At 44.3% G+C, this 23,620-nt stretch overlaps 1 protein-coding gene across 1 annotated transcript; it reads right to left on the bottom strand.

Annotated features, from left to right (window-relative positions):
• Positions 1-10,058: 10,058 nt before the first annotated feature.
• LOC135491073 (uncharacterized) lies at positions 10,059-11,150 on the bottom strand. The gene has a single exon (XM_064776719.1). It carries the CDS (start codon positions 11,148-11,150, stop codon positions 10,059-10,061), a length of 1,092 nt encoding a protein of 363 aa, XP_064632789.1.
• Between the last annotated feature and the right edge of the window lie 12,470 nt (positions 11,151-23,620).

The following is a 23,620-nucleotide window of genomic DNA, read 5'->3' on the forward strand; positions in this document are numbered from 1 at the left end:
TGAGAACAATACCCTGTTTACACTACAGTAACCTTGTCACAAATTAGGACTTTAATTTGTCATGTCACCAAGCCACTGAATACTATCCTCATGCTTGGCTTCATTTCAATGAAAGAACTGAGAATGAGTTGTTGGCTAGCCTCAAGAAATTTGGATGCATGTTAAGTTGCAGCTTGGGTTATCTAATTTAGAAAATATTCTTTGATTTCAGTGACAAGGTAAGCTGGCCTGCCGGTGACTTAAGTCAGGCTAGTTGCCCAACGCCAACAGAGCACCCATATGATAAATCACCAACTTTCGAACCGCTTACTTTTTCAAGCAGCCAGGCTCTAGAAAATGTTTCAAGCCACAACATTAGTTTTAAAGGCGAGGAAAGATTAACGTTGTGGGTACCACTTCAATCAATGATGTCACTGGTGGGGTGTGCCACCAATAAAACTCAATTTGGACTGCATATCCGCGAAGCTAAAATGTACGCCCTCGACAACTCAAGCAAATACTGTTACTATAAAAACTCACCGATCACTCTCTTGATCTTGATCCAGATTCCACTGCTCTAGGTTCGAGTCATTCCTGTTATGACTGGCTGGTCCTGCTATCCTCCGTGTCCAGCTACGGTTTTGTCGGTTTAACATATATACAACACATAAATCTTAGTCCATGGAACTTTGCGTAAAATCACGTCAACCGGCCAGGTTGCTTCAACAAATAAACCTCCACTTCCGAATCTCGATTATTTATGGTTGTGGCGCTCCATAGACCATTCACACGAATATATAAACTACTCACGAACCACGCGCATTTTAAGGTTGCACTGCGGTTATTCAACTGAACTTATACACAAATGGTTGTCACTGTACAAACACGGCGAAAACGATATTCTATATACACTAAAAGTCCTTGATTAAGACATATAACGAAGACGCGATGAGCTAGCTCGCTTAATAAATAAAACGCGCTGACGGTCTCTAAAGGTGAAGGTTGTACAACGCAACGCTCGAGGCACGCAAACTTGCTTACCGCGAAATCACTATGAAAAACGAGAATCTTCGATGACGATATCTGAACATGACAACTTCTACTTCCACGTTCAACGTCTTCCTTGCTATCTAATTTATCGATGTAACGAGATTGTCTCCCGAATTGAGCAATGTTAAGTCCCAAATCTGGCACTAATCGATGGATCACACTCAAAATGAATCACCACTAAAACCGAAACATCCAGCACTCCCCCGTCTCATCAACTAGTTTCTTACTGGTCTCAGTCGCCAGTTTTGACTTCGCCGGAGCAGTCACCACAATACTTTTTACGCCACTGAGTGCGACAATAGCAACATGCATAATACCATGTAACATCAGCTGGGATTGTAGACTCCTTTTTAGTCCATTACAATACATCATCCTAAATCGTCCGTAGTGTAGGTGTGTGATACAGCCATGTGAAAGTGATAACGGAAAATTATTACACTCCAGGAATTGTATGCTTAGCAATGACAAAAACTATATTTTAAGTCCTTTTTACCCCTCAGCCCAAATGGGCTAGAGGGGTACTGTCGTCCCGTGCGCCGTCCGTCTGGGTGGGTGGGCGGGCGGGCGTCTGCTACTTGGTTTCCGCCGATTTCTAGGAGACAGCTTTGACAATCAATTCAATTTTTGGTATATGCATTGGGGGTGACTAGAGGAAGGTTCCTTTCGAAAACGGGCTTGTTCCAATTGTCAATATGGCCACCAGGGCGGCGTGTTTGAAATTGGTTTCCGTCAATTTCGAGGAGAACCGTTCGTCCAATTAAATTAATTTTTGGTATATATGTTGAGGGTGACTAGAGCAAGGTTCCTTTCGAAAACGGGCTCGTTCTGATTATCAATATGGCCACTAGGGCGGCGTGCTGGAAATCGGCTTCCGTCAATTTCGAGGAGAACCGTTCGTCCGATCAAATTCATTTGTGGTATGTTTGTTGGGGGTGACTAGAGGAAGATTCCTTTCGAAAACCGGCTCGTTCTGATTCTCAATATGGTCACTAGGGCGGCGTGCTTGAAATCGGTTTCCATCAATTTCGAGGAGAACCGTTCGTCCGATTAAATTCATTTTTGGTATGTACGTTGATGGTGACGACTAGAGCGAGGTTCCTTTTGAAAACGGGCTCGTTCCGATTATCAATATGGCCACTAGGGCGGTGGCTTGAAATCGGTTTCCGTCAATTTCGAGGAGAACCGTTCGTTCAATCAAATTCATTTTTGGTATGTACGTTGGGGGTGACTAGAGGAAGCTTCCTTTCGAAAACCGGCTCGTTCTGATTCTCAATATGGTCACCAGGGAAACGTGCTTGAAATCGGTTTCCATCAATTTCGAGGAGAACGGCTTGGAGGATGGAATCAATTTTTAGTGGGTGTAGGCCTAATGCAGTTTTGTAAGGGGAAGGTTCCTTTCGAAAATCAGCGCGATTCGAAATTCAATATGGCCGCCACGCTCACATCCTCAAAATAGGTTTCCACAATTTTAATTTCTATATGCAAACTAGCCACTCCACTAAGCCAACTTCACCATTATCTGACCTTCAACCTTAATAGGCTGAGGGGTTATGCTCGCTTTGCGATGCTATTTTTTGAGTTTGAACTTTGTTGTCCCCCGGAGCTTGTGTAGGGGGACATGGTACTAGTACATGGTACCAACTTTGTGCTCGTTTCAACCCTACAGCTTCTAAACGACTCAAGCAATTTAATAGATATTTGGTGGAAGGAGTGAAGGACATCTGAAGATGTGTCCCACTAAAAATCATCCCGGTCAGATTCCCGGCCTGGCCAGTAGGGGGCAAAATGTCACTCACCGGACGCACATTTCCCTTCCGCTCTATAACTTCTGAACGACAAAATATTTTGGGTTGAAATTTGGTGTGCTGATAGAGGGTGTGCCAAAGGTGTGTCACGTCGAAAAATCAGCCGAGTTTAATTCTCCATTTTGCCACCAGGGGGCCAAAACCAAAAACACATAAAGTGTTAGGACTCGCTTAATATTCGTCCGATCTTTACCATATTTTTATGGTAGACTAAGCCAACAAAGGAACACGATATATCACTCGGGTTTTTAGTTTCATTCATATTTCTGCCCTATAGGGGCGCTTCCTGAAAATCATGAAAATTCCCTTCCGCTCTGTAACTTCTGAATGACAAAATATTTTGGATTGAAATTTGGTGTGCTGATAGAGGGCGGGACAAAGGTATGTCGCGTCGAAAAATTGGCCAAGTTTGATTCTTGATTTGGCCAAAACCAAAAGCACATTAAGTATCTTTACCAAATTTTTATGGTAGACTAAGCCTACAAAGGTACACGATATATCATTCGGGTTTTTAGCTTCATCCATTTTTCTGCCCTATAGGGGGCGCTTCCTGAAAATCATGAAAATTCCCTTCCGCTTTGTTACTTCTGAACAACAAAATTTTTTGGATTGAAATTTCGTGTGCTGATAGAGGGTGAGCCAAAGGTGTGTCGCGTTGAAAAATCGGCCGAGTTTCATTCTCGATTTGTCCAGGGGACCAAAACCAAAAACACATAAAATGTTAGAACTCGCTTGATATTTCTCCGATCTTTACCTAATCTTTATGGTAGACTAGGCTAACAAAGGTACACAATATATCTCTCGAGTTTTTAGTTTCATACATTTTTCTGCTCAATAGGGGGCACTTCCTGAAAATCATGAAAATTCCCTTCCGCTCTGTAACTTCTGAACGACAAAATATTTTGGCTTGAAATTTGGTGGGTACGTTACTGAATCGGCCGAGTTCGATTCTCGACTTGGCTACCAAGGGCAGAAAAACCACTGCAGTGCAGTGCAGTATTACCAGTAGCCTTACCACGCTTCATGCTGATTTGATGAGTAAATCATGTGTAGCAGTGTATTGATGTACATACATGACGTGTTGACAAATTTCATTGGTATAACAGCCATTTTTTTCTTTGGTTACTTTTGTTTTTTCAGATTTTTTTTCTCTCCAAACTATTTAAATCAGATTCACAATATGCATGTTCTACCTATAGTCACAGGTGACAAGTTCACGATTTTACTTGATCTAATGCATTGGAGAATCAGACAACCCCGATTTAAATGAAATTTAACAGATGGATACATACCAGTAACTATTCTGCCTTTTGGAGGCATGCGACTCGCCAATAGCCCCTCTACTTTCCATTTGTTGTGGTTATTTGCCTTCTTCCTCAAAGCATACGACAGTGCTGTAGCATATCTATGGCTACTTGATTCTCAAAGGAATAAACGGCTAGAGAATTCTTTCAACATGAACACAGAAGTAACTTTATTGATAATACGCATGCGCAAACCATGGCGCCAAATATGAATGCAAGTAACACAAGATATTCAAAATATACTACACTGCTTCCCCTTTAAAGAGAAAATTGTAGAACTCACTGCTTTCCCTTCAAAAAGGAAATTGTAGAAACACCCTTTTAGCTGAAGCTCTATACACATGTACTGATCACTCAAATTTGTAATTACACATCAGAATGAATAACAAGTTTCAAGAATTAAGTCTAATTATTTCTCACAAGTCAACTTTCCCACTCAAATTTCTGAGTAGCTTACTTATCCTCACAGATCAACCTTCGTGGTGGTTTGTAACCCTGGTTGATCGTCTCACTACATGCTCAGGAGAAGTCTGTGCCACCTGAACTGGATCATGATTTGATCCCCCAGAATTCACTTCTCTAGAAATTTCCGCACCTTGTACCCCAGCTTCTGGCAACATGCCAGCATTCGTCAAACAAACATCAACTGGAGGAGTGAGTGTGTCAGGAATTTGGATAGTAGGTGCCTGTGGATCAGGCAACTCCTCTGTGGATTCTGCCTCAAAAACCTTCACCAAATGGTCCCCATGGACCATTTTGGTCACCTGGCCAAATAGTTTCCTGGCCAAATAGAACCTTTAACCTCAACTATTGATCCTAACACCCGTTTACTCAATCTACTTTGGGCCCTAGTGTTTTTCACTCTCACGACATCACCCAACTCAAAATTTCCCTCAACCTTTCTAGTTCTGTCTTTTCTAAAGACCGTTTCTGGGATTCCTGTTTCTGTTGAACCGCCTTAGACAAGTATGGGTTTATTAAATTCAATCGAATTCTGAGCTGTCTCTTAAAGAGAAACTCTGCTGGACTCACCCAAGTGGTACTCTGTGGTCTGGTTCTATACCTCAGCAAGAAATCAGCAATTCTATGCTTCAAGGAACGCTTCTTATTACCTTCCAAAACCTGTTTGGTGAAACTCTCTTTGAATACTCTTGCTGTACGCTCTGCAGCCCCATTGGAGGCAGGATGGTAGGGTGCAACCAACACATGTTTTATACCATTGGTTTTCATGAAGTTTCTTAACTCACTCGCAGTGAATTGAGGCCCGTTGTCTGACACTAACTGCTCTGGTAACCCATGCTGGGCAAAAATCAGCAGTAGAATTCTGACGCATTGGCTTAATTTCAATCCATTTAGAGTAACTGTCTAGTATAAGAACTGAAAAATGTTCCTTCTTGTCCTCACAAAAATAAATGTGTACTCTCTGAAATGGACGCGAAGGCCACAACCATGGCTGTAAAGGACGTTTTGGTAGGAGTCTGTCTCACTTGTTGACATACCGAACAGGATTTAACCCGTTCCTAAATATTGGCATCCAAATTGGGCCACCATATGTAGCTTGGAGCTAAAGCCTTCATGCTTCACACACCCGGATGCTCCCAATGGAGTTCAACTAAAACATGATTCTGCAGTTTCTTAGGAACAATCACCCTTGAGCCCCAGAGGACACATCCTTGTTCACAAGACAACTGGTCACGCCTTTGAAAATAGGGCCTAAAAGTAACGGAAAGTTTTCCTGCATCACTCGGCCACCCATTTAGTAGAAATTGATGGACCCTGCTCAAAATTGGGTCGAACTCAGTTGCCCTAGTCACATGTTATACAATACAATACAATACATGATTTCTAGTGCGCCCTTCCAGGTTGCCCTGCTCAAAGAAAAACACCTACATGAAAAATAGCCAGGACTTTAGGGCGGACTTGAATTGCATCAGATCAGTGATTGATCTGATGGGGGCTGGGAGTTGGTTCCAGAGTTTGGGACCTGCAACGGAGAAGCTTCTGTCACCATACCGAGATTTTGTTTGAGGGACAATGAAAAGCTCTGAGCAGGACAACCTGGTAGGACGCACTCTGGCTTTTATAGCAAAGACCGGACCCCTTAGCTCCTACCTTACTCAACTCAGGATTTGGTAATCGCGAAAGAGCATCACAGTTGGCATGGGACGCTGAGTCCCTGTACTCAATGTCATGATTGTAAGCTGATAGTATCAGGGCCCATCTCTGCATTGTTGCAGCAGCAATGGTTGGGATGCCAGATTTGGGACCAAGTATAGCCAATAAAGGCTTGTGATCTGTGACCAATGTGAATTTCCTCCCATAGAGGAAATCATGGAATTTCTTAACTCCGAAAATCAAGGACAGCGCCTCACATTTGTTCATAGTTCTGGATGCATTCCTCACCAGATTCAAATTCATGTGAAAGCACGGCCCCTAAACCGTAGTATGAAGCATCGCACGCCAACTTCAACTTCTTTTTTGGGTCATAATGGACCAACAGTGTTTCACTTGTCAGATGCTGTTTGCAATTTTCAAATGACGCTTGACACTCACTTGACCAGTTCCATTTTACTTCTTTTTAAGAAGCTCATGAAGAGGATTTAATACCGTAGCCATTTTATGTCGTTCATACCCAGGTCAGACTTTTGCATGGGTACTCTTATCGGACACACCCGAGAAAAAAAATAATCTATTTATAAAAGGCAGGGATAAATTGGTTGAACAGTGGTAAACAAGACAGCATACCCTATCTCTTCACTGATCACTTCATCAACGGTTGTGATAGTCTAGAGATCTACATAGGACTTTTACTAAACGCCATGGTGATACACGGACATTGTCCAACCAAATTCGAGAGCACTCGGGTCATCCCAATCCCGAAAGATAAGAAGAAGTCTTTAAATTCCTCTGACAACTACCGGGGTATATCTCTCAGCAGTATCATGGGGAAGATCCTTGATAATGTTATCATAAAGCACCATCACGATGCCCTGAGATCAAATGACGCTCAGTTTGGCTTTAAAAAGAATCTGTCAACGGCTAGCTGCGCATCTATAGTAAACGAAGTAGTGGGATATTACAATGGGAGAAATTCGCCAGTATATTGCATAACCCTTGATGCAAGTAAAGCGTTCGACTGCGTACACTTTGTTAAGTTGTTCCGGAAGCTCATAAAAAACGGAATCTGTCCATTAATGGCGAGGTTTTTGGCATACCAGTACAGTAATCAACGGATTTGTGTTAAATGGGGCGAATTCGTATCGGATTCATTTACCGCGACGAACGGGGTGAAACAGGGTGGGGTGTTATCCCCCATTCTTTTCAATATTTACATAGATCAGCTTCTTGTAGACCTACAACATTCAAAGATCGGGTGTAGAGTAGGTCATATGTATGTGGGGGTATTTGCTTATGCAGATGACATTATACTCCTTGCACCAACGGTACTATCACTGACAAAGATGTTGAAAATGGCAAAGGTTTTTTCAAATGACTATATGATTAAATTCAATATGACTAAAAGTGGTTTCATGGTTTTTCCCGGGAGTTGTGATGTCAGGGTGGAATTCATAGTCTTCGACGGAGTGAGGTTAAATGCAAAACAGGTTGAGACGCATCTGGGTTTCCCCCTAGGGCCCAATACCGACCAGCTGAGAATCGATGCAGGAATAAACAACTTGTATAAGCGTACCAACATGGTTTTGGCTCGTTTTGGGCATGCTTCAGCCGAGAGCCGGTATTTTTTGTTCAAATCTTTTTGCATGAGTATGTATAAGTTTCAATTGTGGGACATAGGAAGTCGACACATGGAGAATTTTTTCACTGCATGGCGGAAGTGCGTCAGGCGAATAATGAAGTAAACAATGAGAACACACAACAAACTAATTCCTTTAATCATTGGAGACAGTCCCATTGAGCTTCAATTGGAAAGACGATTACTGAGATTCATAGAAAACCTTACTAGATCAGGGAACGATTACGTGATGTTATGTATGAATCTAATATTGTATGAGGGTACAACAAGCCTAGGTAGGAACACTACTAGAGTCTGTCTTAAATATCGTATCAATAAGTTTACGATTAATGTTGGATACCATAACATAGGTGAGGCTGAGTTTAAAGATGAGGATGTACGTGTGACGGCTCAAGCCCGTGAGTTGTTAGAAAGCCTAGAAAACGGCAACGAAATACTAACACAGGACGAGATAAGGACGATGTTAGAATTTGTATGTACGAGTTAATTTGTAATCACGGTGTTTCTTTTTCTTTTCTGTAAATTCTGTAAACTCATGTCAATTTAAATACTCAGTACAATAGTACGAAATAAACATATATATAATAGACAAATGATTAGCTAGTTCACGTAGCTACAACCTCTGCCTCGTGAAAGCCACCATTACTCAGTACTTTTTCCTCGGCGCATTGTTTAACAATTTTGCTGAGTTTTTCCCTTCAATTCAGCGGATTAGAGCTTGTTCGGGTTAAAGAAGGACCTCCCGGGGACACCTTTCTGTGGAAGATCATATCTGGACGCAGGTGAGGTTTCGACCCGTCCCCCTGGCTGGGAACCCCCCTTCGGGGGTGTACCCCCTGGGGAGGTCTTGACGTCGAGCATCGGTGACCCTGTTTCAGGGATGCTCCGCAAGACTTCGGTGCCCCCCTTCTTCGGCGGAAAGGATTCCCGTGGGGACTCTGGACATATTACGTCCTGATCCCTAGGTTTTGGAGTCTGAGCAGGCATTTATTGACCAGCTCCTCTAACTCTCCCACATTGAGACCGTTTCTTCTGCCCCTGGATCCGCTCCTGGATTTTTTAGGCAAGTGAGCAGCGCCTCCCCGGGTATTGAGGCATCTGTTCTCACAGATGTGCTCCCCCGTCCCCCTCCGGGGCTTTCGATGGGGTTGCGACCGCTCTCGTTCTTGGACGTAACTGGCACTGCCAGTCTCCTCTCTTCGTCTGCGGTTGCCCCGTGGACCACCATCCCAAAAATGGGTGTCTCTGTGAGGCAGCGCATTTCTTCCGGCAGGGAGTTCCACTCATAAGTGCGTTAATCACACGGGCACATGTTTTGTAAGTTAAGAACCTTCGAACTTTTGCCAACCTAGAAATCTGGAAATAGACTGATTTGACAACGCTGGATACCTGTGGAGACATGCTAAGGTGTGTATCAAATTGAGCCCCCAGGTTTCTCACCTGGCTAGAGGCTTGAACCGAGGCAGCACCAATCTGGATGGTAGGGAGTGGCTGCAACTTCGATATCCTTTGTTTAGAAGCAATGATTATGAAATCTGTTTTCTCATCATTGCCCTTTAGATGGTTGGGTGCAAGCCACCCCCTTACATCACGCACGCAGTCCTCGGCCTTAGCTATGGCCGCCAGCAGCCCTGTCTGTGAGGTCTCAAACGTTGTGTACAGTTGTACATCATCGACGAAGCAGTGTAGCATCATGTCGATGTCTTTCTATGACTGCACCGAGTGGCTGGATATAGAGGGAAAATAAGAGAGGGCCTAGAACTGAACCCTGTTGCATGCCGCAGATGAGGGGTTTGGCGGCAGACTTCTTGCCATTGATGACAACAGTCTGTGTGCGTAGTGAAAGATAAGACTCGCACCACTCGAGGGCCTTACCAGTGACACCAAGACCGCGAAGTCTTGAAAACAAGACCCCATGGTCGATGGTGTCAAAGGCGGCGGACATGTCAAGCAGTATCAGTATGACCCCACGGCCAGAATCCAGGGCCCTGTCGATGTCAGCCTTTATCTTCAGGAGAGCGATCTCCGTACTATGACCAGCTCTATATGCCGACTGGAGGGGGTCGACCGAGTCACTTGCATTCAGGAAACGTACCAGCTGCTGGGCGATGACCTTCTCAATAACCTTCCCAATGAAGGGAAGATTCGAGACCGGACGATAGTTCCTTATAGTACTATAGTACTAGTAATATAGTATAATAGTACGTCCCGGTCGAGACTAGGCTTCTTGAGAAGGGGGGTAACCAGACTTGTCTTCAAACAGTCCGGTACAACTCCTGATGCAATCGACTCATTTACACATTTCATGAGAAGGGGTAGTATAGTTGGAATGGGGTCCAGTGCACAGGATTTTGATAGGCGGCTCCGGATGAGTTTCAGCAGCTCTTCCTCGGTTACTGATTGGAAGGAGGGAAGCATTTGTTCTGGAGGCTCGGCTGTGTCTTTGTGCGGGGTCGCGAACCCCTTGGGAATCTCCAGTATCTTCCCCTCAAGGAAGACTGCAAAATCATTTGCAAGCTGCAACTCATCATCGCATGTTGGAAGCCGCCGGTCAGTGCCTGTACATAGGAGCCCATTCACAGTGCGGAACATGTTTCTATTGTCGCAAGTGGTCAGTTTATCATGATAGTACATTCGCTTGGCATTGACAATCATGGATACCACCATCTTACCCTGCTCGTCATACATCTCCCGATGCACCTCCAAACCAGTTTTCAACCACTGCTTCTCAAGACGTCGTCTAGTTCGACGAGAAGCGTGGATGGTATCATTGTACCAAGGTTTTTTGGTCTGGCCCTTTAACTTAATGGTTTTCATCAGGGCATGTTTGTCAAGGAGAGTTAGCATTATCTCAGAGTAAGCTAAAGTGGCATTTTCAGCTTTGCCTGGACAGGCGGCCATTTCTGCAATGTCAGTAGCCAGGGCTGCCTTGTCAATTGATCTCAGTTTCCGTACATTCATCATCTTTGGTGCCAATTTGTTGCACCTGCTGAGTTTCATGTCAAAAAAGACCCGAAAATGGTCAGATAGGGCCTTGCATGGCTCAACAGTAAAACCCAACAGGGCACTGTCATCTTTGCGAGTAATGATATGGTCAAGCGTGTTTCCTGACCGATGTGTTGGTTTGTTCACGTGTTGATAAAAGCGATGGGGATCTAAGAGTTCCAGATATCTCAATGTTTCAGAGTCATGTTTACGGTTCAATTTGATGTTGATATCACCCACAATCATTAGCGGTAAAGTCTCTGAGCTGTACATGTCGAGTAGGTCAGAAAAGTCTCGCAGAAAGCCATTAAACGTGTACTTGTTTGTTCTGCTTGGTGGTGGGCGGTACACAAGTGATACTCGTTTTTTCCCATTTATCGTTGTTTCAACCCATTCAAATATCTCGAACTGGTCCCGAGCTACAGCCTTGATGCTTACCTCTCGTGTATGAATGATGGCGGTACCACCGGCATGTGAAGCCCGGGCAAAATTTAGGAAACAGTTCGCCTCTGGTAGGGATGGGGGCAGCGGGCAGCCCAAGCGACTCTTCCAAGGTAAGAGGGGTTGCGGGGGCAAGCAAAAGTGACATTTTAGTCCGTCCTCCTGCGCCTACAGGTGGCGCCTCCACGGATGTTACCGTGGGGGCAGGCTGCGCCATTTCGCGGCCTTTTGGGATCAGTGGTGTCAAAAGGACTCCCTGTGCCGGACATGCTCCGCCACGGTGTCTGCTTGGACTTTTCTCATCCCCACTGACGATCACAATCCCTACCCCGGTCCTCCCCCCCTAGACCCTGCACAGAGGTTCTCTCCCTCCTTCAGAAGGAGGCTGTGAGGGTGGTGGACGATCATTCCTCCCAAGGCACATTTTCTTGGTCCCCAAAAGGTCGGGGAAGTGGAGACTGGTCATCGATCTGTCCAGTTTGAACCAGTTCCTTCGGGTGCCCAGCTTCAAGATGGAGACAACCAGATCGGTGCAGCCCAACGATTAGGCAATCCTGCTGGATCTCCAGGACGCATATTTTCAAGTTCCTATTCATCCAGATTTTCAACCCTTCCTTCGGTTTTACTTCAAAGGAAAGGTCTATCAGTTCCCAGCCCTTCCTTTCGGCCTGGCTTCCGCGACGCTTATTTTCACTACAGTCGTCAAGGCGTTTGCCGCGCCTTTTCACGCCATGGGCTTCAAGCTCCATTGCTATCTCGAAGACTGGCTGCTTCATTACCAGGCTCTTCGCCGACTGGGAAAGCAATCAAAGTTCCTGCTTTAGACAACCAGGCAAGCAGGGTGGCTCTTAAATTTTGACAAGTCCAAGCAAGATCCATCTCAGGACTATATCTTCATGGGTGTGCGCTTTCGCGCACGAGACGGCCTCATGTCCTTTTCGGACCTTCTCGATCATCAAATTTCAATCCCAAATTCTCTCCTGGAGGAGGTCTGGAAGTTCTGGGGGTCCGAGACGGAGCTCCTCTGCGGAGTGCAGCTCAGTCCTCTATGGCTTGGGCGCCCATCTGAACAAAGGGGACCTGACCACCAAGGGCACGTGGTCAGTGGAAGATTCATGCCTCTCGATCAATATTCTCGAGATGCAGGCTGTCATCCTGGCAGTGCGGGCCTTCACGTCTCCTTTAAGGGGTCTTAGGGTTTCTCTCTTCTCCAACAATTCGACAGTGGTCGCTTTTATCTGGAGACAAGGGGGTCCGACACTTTGTGTCGCCTCACTTGGGAGCTCCAGCAGCTTTGTCGCTGCTTGGACATTCAGCTCCTCCCCTGTCACATCCCAGGCAAGAGGAATATCCTTGCTGACACCCTTTCCTGGGCGGATCGTCTGGTCCAGACGGAATGGACCCTTTACCGCGAGGTGGTCTCCCGCCTAGCGGGGATGTGGGACACCCCGGTGGTGGACTTGTTCGCGACTTGGCTAAACAAGAGATTCGCCCTGTATTGTTTGCCTCTTCAAGACGAGGAGGCCTTTGGAGTGGACAGCCTGTTGGCCTCCTTGGACGACCTGAATGCTTATGCATTCCCGCCAACCCCTCTGTTGCTTCGGGTACTAAACAAAATGGCCAGTTCTCGGGTCTGAGTTTGTCTGATAGCCCTGTGCTGGCCGAACCAGGCTTGGTTCCCGGTCCTGCTGGAGCTCCTGACGGACCACCCCTGCCATCTGCCAGGGTGGGACCGTCTGTTGTATCACCCAATCGGCCGGGTCTATCATTAAGACCCTTCTTTCTACAGGCTTCACGCCTGGAGACTATCGGGTGTTTCCTCCGAGAGAGAGAGAGGCTTTTCGGAAGACGTTATCCATAAAGTCGCTCAGCCTCAGAGACAGTCTACCCTTGCTTCATACTACAGCAAGTGGGATGTCTTTCGAGACTGGTGTAGGAAGCACGGAGTTTCTCCGGTCGCTCCCTGTCTTCCCAACTTCCTCGACTTCTTGAATTGAGATCTTTTGGTTCCCCTATTTTAAAACGCAGCATTTCTTGTAATTCCACAGTGTACGAAATGTGCTGAGCGTTTACCAAGTGAGGTTTTTTCCCCTTCTCTAAGAAGGGTGGGTTCCTCACTTTGGCTCGCCTTTGTTTTTTCTCAAAGGGTCTTTTGGCCATAAGCCCGGGTTGCCCCCATGCTTATTTTTCTGGGTTCCCTTGGTCTCACCCGTTTGTTCTGTTATGCGGATGTGGAGACAGTTCACTTCACTACATGGTAAGTCACCGTTTACCCACCTTCCAGAGTTGTTGGTAAGCATATACCCGTGGCGCTGGCTGTTCGAGGTATAAAAATCAGATTGTGTGGGTGCTGGTATGTTGTGGGGGTTTGGTGTAAATGGGGTGCTGGTTTGTGAGTAACACTTTTTTCATGAGTGTAATACTGTAACTCTCGCTAATTCCGTAGAGGGCGTCGCGACTGTCACTGGATGGCCTTTTAGAGTTTTTGCTGCCACCACCCGTATTAAGGGAATTAATAAAATCTCACCAGTTTCTATATAGAGGCGAGAGAGTTGGGGTTCGTTAAAAGAACACAAAACACTAAACTAAACCACGTGAATAAGAACAAGGGACTAAAATATCTTGGTAATTAATATTTCATATTTCATCTCAATTATTTAGACAAGATTCATCATTCATTATATACAAATTCATTTACAAAATGGTACAAATACCAAAGGCAATTCTATTCGATTTTTGCTAAAACGACTCGGTAAATCCAAAGAATCTTCTCAAAACCCCCTCAAACTCTGTTCCCGATTTAAATAAACCCAAACACCGCACAACGCGCTCTCACTGAAACGTACCGAGTCGGACCTCTGTTCCAGACTCCGCGCGCGACGTCATCAACCAGTTTAAATACCCCGCCGTCGCTAAAACCGCACTACCTTGGTGACGTCACGTAAAAATGTACACTTACACACTGAATGTAACACAGAAAGAGAGCCTACTCTTTCACCCCCAAAATACTTGTATCATCTATCAAAAACCCTCGAAATTCTCACCCCAGGTCACAAACTGACATTACAATAAGTATCTAAACACTTCGTCAACCTAATGAAATATATTCAGATTACACCAAGAACTATTTTAAACTTCTCACACAGCGCGAGGATCAATGCGCTGAATTTACATCGACGAACTGTCAACATTGAAGATCGTGAACCAGAAACAAACCTCATATAAATTGGGAAACCGTATTCATTAAATTAAACCAGACCAGAAACAATATCTGAATATGATAAGAATTTAACCCCAAGGGTGAAAATAACTAAGAAGTACTCAAACCCCTACAATTTTGACCCGAATTTCAGTCAAAAGACAGAATTAACACTCTACCTCATTTCCATAAACAGCGGTGTGAACTGTCAAATGTTAAACCCGTAAAAACACAATGAAATTTGTACAAAGGGACAAAAATCATACACACACATATTCTTACCGGTGAAAAGACACAAACCTATAAGTTTCTATTAAAATACTTACGTTTTCTGTACGTAAAAATGCAAATATTGACACTGTTCGGAAGTTTCGCAAATCTATGACCATGGCAAAGATCCAAAAGATGAGGTCACAGGTCACGTAAATATTCAAATGAGCCATACGCGTGAAGCACGTGCACAACGTAGATATCAGCAGAGGAATTTCGCTACAACTACCCCCCACTAAGACTGTACGTCCCGGACAGTATACATTCAAAACACCCAAGACGTCACGTGACGTAACCACATGTTTCTGTTTCCACGAAGACACCTACACATCCCCGAATATCGTAACCATGGTAACCATGACGCAGTGACTGCAGAGGCAATCAACTCAGATTATCCCATTGTAACATACACCGTAAAATACGAGTCACTTACACTGGAAAATTCTAAATACAGTATATACAGGTACAGCACAAATTTTTACCTAGGTAGACCAATACCTTTAAAAGAAATTCACTAGCATATATAATTTACAACAGTAACAGTAACAATCACTATAAAAACGCACCAGCCTAGGTCTAGGTCTATACATATACTTACCAATTAAATTTCCTCCTAGAGAAAACCCTTTTTACAACTATCTAGATATAAAAAAAATTCAAAACCCTTCAACAATGAAATATATATACAATTAGACTGTCATCAGATATAACTTACAGTTAAATATCCTCAAGTATTCTCGGTAAACCTTAAAATAATTACAATCTATACAAATTCAACAATATTCGAAATTCCACTATTCCTCCGTAGTCGTTTGGGTCCGAGCATCCCTCATATGAATATTGTCTCTGAAAACGTACGTACACTGTTCGTTGCAAATCGTTCCATCTGGGTAACTCCATGTCCTGTTTCGATGTAGAACATAAGGTCTCTCAAACTCCTTGGACGGCTTGTCCCCTCTAGTCGGTACTAAAGGCAGTTTCTCTCCATCGCCATCTTCATGGCTATCGCTGAGGCAGCTTGCTTTCCCTAACGCCTCGGCAGGGGTAGTCTTTGGTGCGCACGAGGAGAACTCCTTCTCCACAGGTCGGGACTCATCCCCCTCACCTACATTACTGGCCATGGACGATTCCAAAATCAAATCGCCTGGATCTTCGAATTCCTCGCTTACCACAACGGTAAGTTTCTGGGTATTCCCCGACCGAAACTCCTCTTCGAATTTTGCGAGCTCCTCCGTAGGTTCTGCCGACATATCTCTTGCCAGAGTCTGAGCTCTTCGGTGTCGCTGCTCGTGGAGCCTCAGCTCCACACGTTGAGTCTTCGGAAACTTCTGCTGGCAATACTGGCAAGATAGTTTGCCCCACTCAGGATGTTCCTCGTCTTTATGCTGCATCAGCTGCGCTCTTGTCGCAAATTTTCTTTGACATCCGAAACACTTGAACTTCGTCATCTTTATCCTTAAAATAAATAAATATATACACACTTCAGTTAATGGAATTGCAATTAACTTTGAACACATTTTAAACATTGCAAACCCGTCCAATTTTAACATCCGGTCTCATGACAGAAGCTACCCATTCCCCAAATCTTTGAGGAACACTCTTGTTCCTTCCGCTTCGTCGGCCAACACCGGTGTCCTGTTCATGGACAATCGAAGATTTCTCTCCAGTATCTTTACCCAACTCTGAACTAGATTCATGACCTACTTCAATATTTTCACGGGCATCTACTGCGCCAGCGTCCGTATCTACCCCTTGATTTTCCTCAATGATTTCCGGAGTAGTATCCTTGGATACTTCCCCCCTCCCTATAATGATGTCTCCTCCTGGAGACTCTTCTCCTGGAGTAACCTCCACCATTTCATTTATCTTCGGGAGCCAAGCTTTGAAATCACATCCCTTATAGGGCTTCAAACGGTCATAATGACAGACTATAGGACTAGCTTGAGGTGATTTCTGAAGTCTGTACACAACGTCGTCAATCTTTCCTACTACGAGAAACGGACCTTTCCAGTGACACTGAAGTTTGGGACACACCCCTTTCTTTCGTGCAGGATTATATACCCAGACTACATCACCAACAGAATACGCGGATCCGAATCTTTGTCTATCATAATATCGCTTCTGACGCTCAGAATTTTTCTTAGTTTCATTTCTCGCCATTTCATGAGCTACATGAATATTTTCTCTCAGGGTTTCTACGTAATCAATAGGCTTTACTTGATCAGCATTGTCTTCGATAGGAAAACCTGTCACTAAGTCTAGAGGTAACTCAACCTCCCTTCCCAACATCATTTTGTTCGGCGTTTGACCAGTCGTGTCATGTCTGGTTGCCCGATAAGCCATCATAGCAAAGGGAAGGCACTCTTGCCAGTCTTCTTGGCGCCTAATCGTCTTTGCTAAGATAGCCTCTATGGTCTGATTCATTCGTTCGCATTGTGAATTAGATTGAGGTCGCATCGGACTTGTCCTAGTTTTCTCTATTTCAAGCATTTCACAGACTGCCCGAAATAACTTAGACTCATAGGACGCACCTCGGTCACTGTGAAGTTGTCTAGCACAACCGAATCTGCACAAAAACTCTCTAACAATTTTATTTGCAATAGTCTCCATTTCTTGATTAGGGATAGGATAGGCCTCAGCCCACTTAGTCCAGCTGTCCGTCACTAAGAGGATAAAACGGTTACCGTCACCCTTACTAGGAGGTAAAGGTCCTAGAACATCTGTACTAATCCGCTCTAATGTGTTTCCCACCCGATACTGTTTCAATTCAGCACGTCTTTTCTTACCCGGTCTCTTTCTCTGAGCGCAAATATCACACTGTTCAACCCAAGTGATAATATCCCTACTCATACCAGGCCACCAAAACCTTTGTTGTGCGAGAGGCAAAACTCGTTTTGCACCGAAATGCCCTGCGGTTTTAGAAGAATGCAGATCACGGAAAATATCTCGGCGGTATTCGTTGGGTGGAATCATTTTCCAAACGTAAGTTTTCCCGTCGACAGATTCCCAGTTTAATCCTAATACACCTGCTTGGAACTTTAACCTATCCCATTTGGCCCAATATGCCTTAGACAAAGCGTTTTGACTGGAAACATTTTTCCAATCCGGCCTCTCATTTAAGTTCTTTTTGGCATTTAGTATCCAAGTCAACTCTTGGTCTTCAGATTGTTTCTGAGCTAACATTGTCGGGGTCCACTTGTCAGTATCTTGGCTAAATTGCACTGTTTTGCATTTCTGATAAGATCTGGAGGAGTGTTCTTTAACACTATTCGCCTCAATTTCGTGAACTGCGTCTCCTTTCAATCTGGTAGTGTCACTCAGACACCCTACGTCACTACATAGTTCAGATGATGTGCATGACTGATCCAGGGAGAAACTGTCTTTACCGTTTTTCGTCTCCGTTGGCAAAGCCATTACGTCACCTACGTCACTATTGTCAATATCTTTTGACAGAGCGGTGTCACTTTGACACCTGCGTCTCTCAGTCTCATCTTCGTATCGTGACATGCATGACTGATCCAAGGGGAAATGGTCTTTACCACTCTTCATCACCTTCGGAGAAGCCATGACGTCACCTACATCACTATTGTCAATATCTTTTGAGAAAGTCGTGTCACTTTGACACCTGCGTCTCTCAGTCTCATCTTCGTGTAGTGACATGCATGACTGATCCAAGGGGAAATGGTCTTTACCACTCTTCATCACCTTCGGAGAAGCCATGACGTCACCTACGTCATCAACATCAACATCTTTTTGGAGAGTAGCGTCACTTTGACACTTTTGTCTCTCAGTCTTAACCTCATGTTGTGACATGCATGACTGATCCAGGGAGAAATGGTCTTTACCATTTTTCGTCTCCGTTGGCAAAGCCATGACGTCACCTACGTCATCAACATCAACATCTTTTGTGAGAGTAGTGTCACTTTGACACCTTTGTCTCTCAGTCTTAACCTCATGTTGTGACATGCATGACTGATCCAGGGAGAAATGGTCTTTACCATTTTTCGTCTCCGTTGGCAAAGCCATGAAGTCACCTACGTCATCGACATCAACATCTTTTGTGAGAGTAGTGTCACTTTGACACCTTTTTCTCTCAGTCTTAACTTCCTGTTGTGACATGCATGACTGATCCAGGGAGAAATGGTCTTTACCATTTTTCGTCTCCGTTGGCAAAGCCATGACGTCACAACTTAAATCAGTCGTGTGGTCAATCTCCGTCACTTCTGTCAGCTCAACAACTCTATTAACCAGAATGTCCCCATCGTACCCCATTCTGTCACATTGTTTACAGTTTGTGCACGGGATTCTACTTAGTCCGTCAGCGTTCCCATGAAGACGGCCTGCTCGGTGTTCAATTTTATAGTTGTAGGTTTCTAACACTTCCAACCACCTAGCCACTTGACCCTCTGGTTCTTTGAAATTTTTAAGCCATGTGAGACTAGCATGATCAGTTCTGATCGTGAAAAATCTACCGTACAAGTAATGTTTGAAATGTTTCACAAAATGTACTACGGCTAGGAGCTCCCTCCTGGTTGTACAATAGTTACGTTCAGTTTTAGACAATGACCGGCTACCATACGCAATAACCCTCTCGTGTCCATCCTAAATTTGGCTAAGGACGCCTCCTATACCAAATAGACTAGCATCTGTATCTAGTACCCATTCACCTTCTTCTCTAGGGTGTCCAAGAATTGGTGCAGACATCAGGCACCCTTTGAGAATGTCAAATGCCACTTCCTGTTCTTCACCCCATACCCATAATTCATCTTTCTGCGTTAATTTGTTTAACGGCCTAGCTATGGTAGAGAACCCTCGTATGTACTTGCGATAATAGGCTAGTGTCCCCAAGAAACTACGCAACTCTGTCAAATCCTTTGGCCTCGGCCACTCTTTGACAACTCTAACTTTTTCTGGATCACATGCTACTCCATTTTCGCTTACAACGTGTCCTAGAAAATGTACACTAAGTTGAAGGAGATTACATTTCTTAGGTTTCAACTTTACATTGGCCTGTTCGAATCGTCCTAGCACAGTTCTCAAATTCTTTATTGCCTCATCAAAATCTCGTCCCCAGGTGATCACATCATCAAGATATACCAAGCAGACTTCAAATAACAAATTTGACATCATTTTGTTCATCATATAGGTGAAGGTCATCGGACTATTCACCATACCAAATGGCATAACTTTGAAGGAGTAAACATTGGTCCTATCTCGGAAACAAGAAATTTTGGATGCCCTTTCTGTAAGCTCTACTTGCCAGAATCCCGCCTGCGCGTCGAGTGCTGAAAAGTATTTGGCCCCAGCTAATGATGATAGTAAAGTTTCTTGATTAGCCATAGGTACAGCAGAAACCACAGTCTTTTTATTGACAAGTCGATAGTCCACACAGAAACGATTTGTCCCGTCGCGCTTCTTTACTAGCGTAATGGCCGCTGCCCACGGACTATCAGGACATGGCACAATGATGTCATTCTCTAGCATTGATTTTATTTCTTTGTCAATTTCTTTTTGTTTCTCTATAGGGAATCTCCTTGGAGGTACCCTAATTGGTTTTGCATCACCAACGTCTATATCATGTTTGACAATTTTAGTCCTACCCAGATCAGTCGGTGAAGTGGCGAATGCCCCCGAAAAATCGTTCAGACAACGTGCCAATTCATTACGTTGATAATCAGTTTCAAGATCCTTAGAACATCTCTCATAGAGCTCCTTTAGGTGCTCAGGTATTTCTAAAATACCGGTATCGGTCTTCTCCGATTCTTTTACTAAATTAACAGCTTTGTTCGCAGGAGGTTTCGCATCCTCTCTTTCTACAATTTGAGTGCATGAATCTACGGGACACAATACTCCTAAGTACGTTCCCTTTCTTACTATTTGGGCCTGATCCCCGAAATTAGCAACCCTTATGGGGCACTCCCCATTTCTTGAGTCCACCAAAGTTTTCCCTAGTACACAAAATTCTGGAAGTCTCGTCTTCCTTGTAGGTTCAGCCACAGCCCAACCACCAGATGCGCGCTCTAGTGGCTTAGCAGGGACTCCACTCAACAACACTTGGTGACCTGCCGGTAATGTAACAGTAGACGTAGCAAATATTTTACAACATCTCAACTTAGGCGCTCTATTAATTCGACATAGCACCTCAGACTTCCCACACCATAAGACACCTCTACGCGCATCAATGGTACAACCCAGCTGTCCAAGAAAATCTAAGCCTAATATTCCATCTCAAGGGACATCAGCAATGATAACTGACCCTTCGGTCAATATATCGTCTGTCAATTCTATCACCATTTCACCTTGTCCCAATACTTTTAAAGCAGACCCCTCAACACCTTCGAGGACAGGCACCTCTGTACCTAATCTTGGCCTCATTTCTTTTTTAATAGACTGAAATTTCTCTCTGGAGAGTATGGTGACACATGATCCTGTGTCTATCAAAAATTCAACATGTTCTCCACAAATTTTACTTGGCACATACAACCCCGAGTTGTTTTTCCCAATATTGACTTTAATAGGTGTACCATTGACGACGTCGGTCTTATGATGTGAGGCTTCCGTCTCCTTTACAACTGAGAAGCACCCCCCTTTCCCAGTTGATTCCCGTTTCCCTGATCGGTCCTATAGTTACCGTTATCGCGCCAATTATTCCTTGCCGTATTGTCTCTTCCTCCCTGCGCCTCATTTTGACTATGTGGACAACGGCTGCTAAAATGACCAAATTCATTACATGTCCAGCACTGGATGTCCTTCAACGGTTTCTTAGGCCTACGCATGTTGCCACCAGCCTCATTGCCAGCGTAACCAGGTTGCGCACCTATTTGAAATGATTCAAGGAGTTTCGTCAGGTTTGTTATATTGCCACTCACTGATGCCAAACCCTCTTCTAGGCCCTTAAGTCTAGACTCAAATTTCTCCTGGTCTCCTCCTTTTTTACTACTAGCACTTACATGTTTGATTGCGCCCTGACTCTTGTCATTGTTTTGAAATTTCTGACGGTCATCTCTAGTAGTTGTGGCTTTCAAAGATCTAGGTAATGTCTCAACATTTCCACTTGATGACGTTTCATCAAGGTCCTCAGCCCTCACCATTTTACAGACCCCTTTAGGTCTTGGTAGACCACCGTTATTTCTACGCGACTCAATTTTTTGGAAATTTTCCATTTCTAAAGCCACCGTAATGGCTTGTTCAAGCGTGTCCGGAGCTGCCTGAAAAAGTCTGACTCTCACGTCAGAATCATCTATAGCGTCAACGAAATGTTGCCGCGCCATACGCTCAGTCCACTGTAGGCCTAGACCTGGATATGCTAAAGAGCAGAGACGTCTTATATCCTGCCCCAATTCATGTAAACTTTCATTTTTGTGGCGTCTTCTATAACGAAGTTCAGCGGTGTATAGCTCGGTTCGATTGGCTGGGCCAAAGCGTTTCTCCAAAGCCCTAGAGAGTTTCTTGAAATTTGTACGGTCCCGCCTGGGGAGATCTGCCATTACTTGTAAGGCCGGCCCGCGGAGACACACCCCCATGCCTTGAGCCTTATCTTCATCATCCCATCCATTCAGATCCGAAACCATCTCAAAATGTGCCATGAAATCAACCCAACTGGTAGACCCATTATAACATTGAGGAACTACTTCCCGCTTAGTACGACGCACTCGTGCGTGTGGGGCTCTGGCCTGGTCTCCACCAGCCAAGCGAAAATTAGGCGAATTATCCCTTGAGGACTCATCCTCTGTGGTGGACGTATCATTACCATCACCTCGCCCATTTCTTCCCTCGTTCATAATAATCACCTCGTGATCAGAGTCTGACATTACTAATTAGTCTGATATGCTTCACACTAAACGAATCTAAGGCCTAAACCTTTATCTACGGCTACTTTGATGATTTTAGTCGCACACGACTAAATCTAAACAGTAAACTCAGTGAACCAGTACTACTTCCGAACTCTAAAGTTCAGTCATAATAATCACCAACAAAATTGTGTCCGTTGAAGTCTCAATAGGTTCACTCATTTTTACTTCAATTTCAAATGATGCGTCTCTTATTTTCATTGATTGAATTGCTCTTTGAGTTTGATATTACAAAATTATCCCACCGCTGCCACCAGTTGTAACTCTCGCTAATTCCGTAGAGGGCGTCGCGACTGTCACTGGATGGCCTTTTAGAGTTTTTGCTGCCACCACCCGTATTAAGGGAATTAATAAAATCTCAGCAGTTTCTATATAGAGGCGAGAGAGTTGGGGTTCGTTAAAAGAACACAAAACACTAAACTAAACCACGTGAATAAGAACAAGGGACTAAAATATCTTGGTAATTAATATTTCATATTTCATCTCAATTATTTAGACAAGATTCATCATTCATTATATACAAATTCATTTACAAAATGGTACAAATACCAAAGGCAATTCTATTCGATTTCTGCTAAAACGACTCGGTAAATCCAAAGAATCTTCTCAAAACCCCCTCAAACTCTGTTCCCGATTTAAATAAACCCAAACACCGCACAACGCGCTCTCACCGAAACGTACCGAGTCGGACCTCTGTTCCAGACTCCGCGCGCGACGTCATCAACCAGTTTAAATACCCCGCCGACGCTAAAACCGCACTACCTTGGTGACGTCACGTAAAAATGTACACTTACACACTGAATGTAACACAGAAAGAGAGCCTACTCTTTCACGCCCAAAATACTTGTATCATCTGTCAAAAACCCTCGAAATTCTCACCCCAGGTCACAAACTGACATTACAATAAGTATCTAAACACTTCGTCAACCTAATGAAATATATTCAGATTACACCAAGAACTATTTTAAACTTCTCACACAGCG

Source organism: Lineus longissimus, chromosome 7, assembly GCF_910592395.1.
Source record: "Lineus longissimus chromosome 7, tnLinLong1.2, whole genome shotgun sequence".
Taxonomy (NCBI): Eukaryota; Metazoa; Nemertea; class Pilidiophora; order Heteronemertea; family Lineidae; genus Lineus; species Lineus longissimus.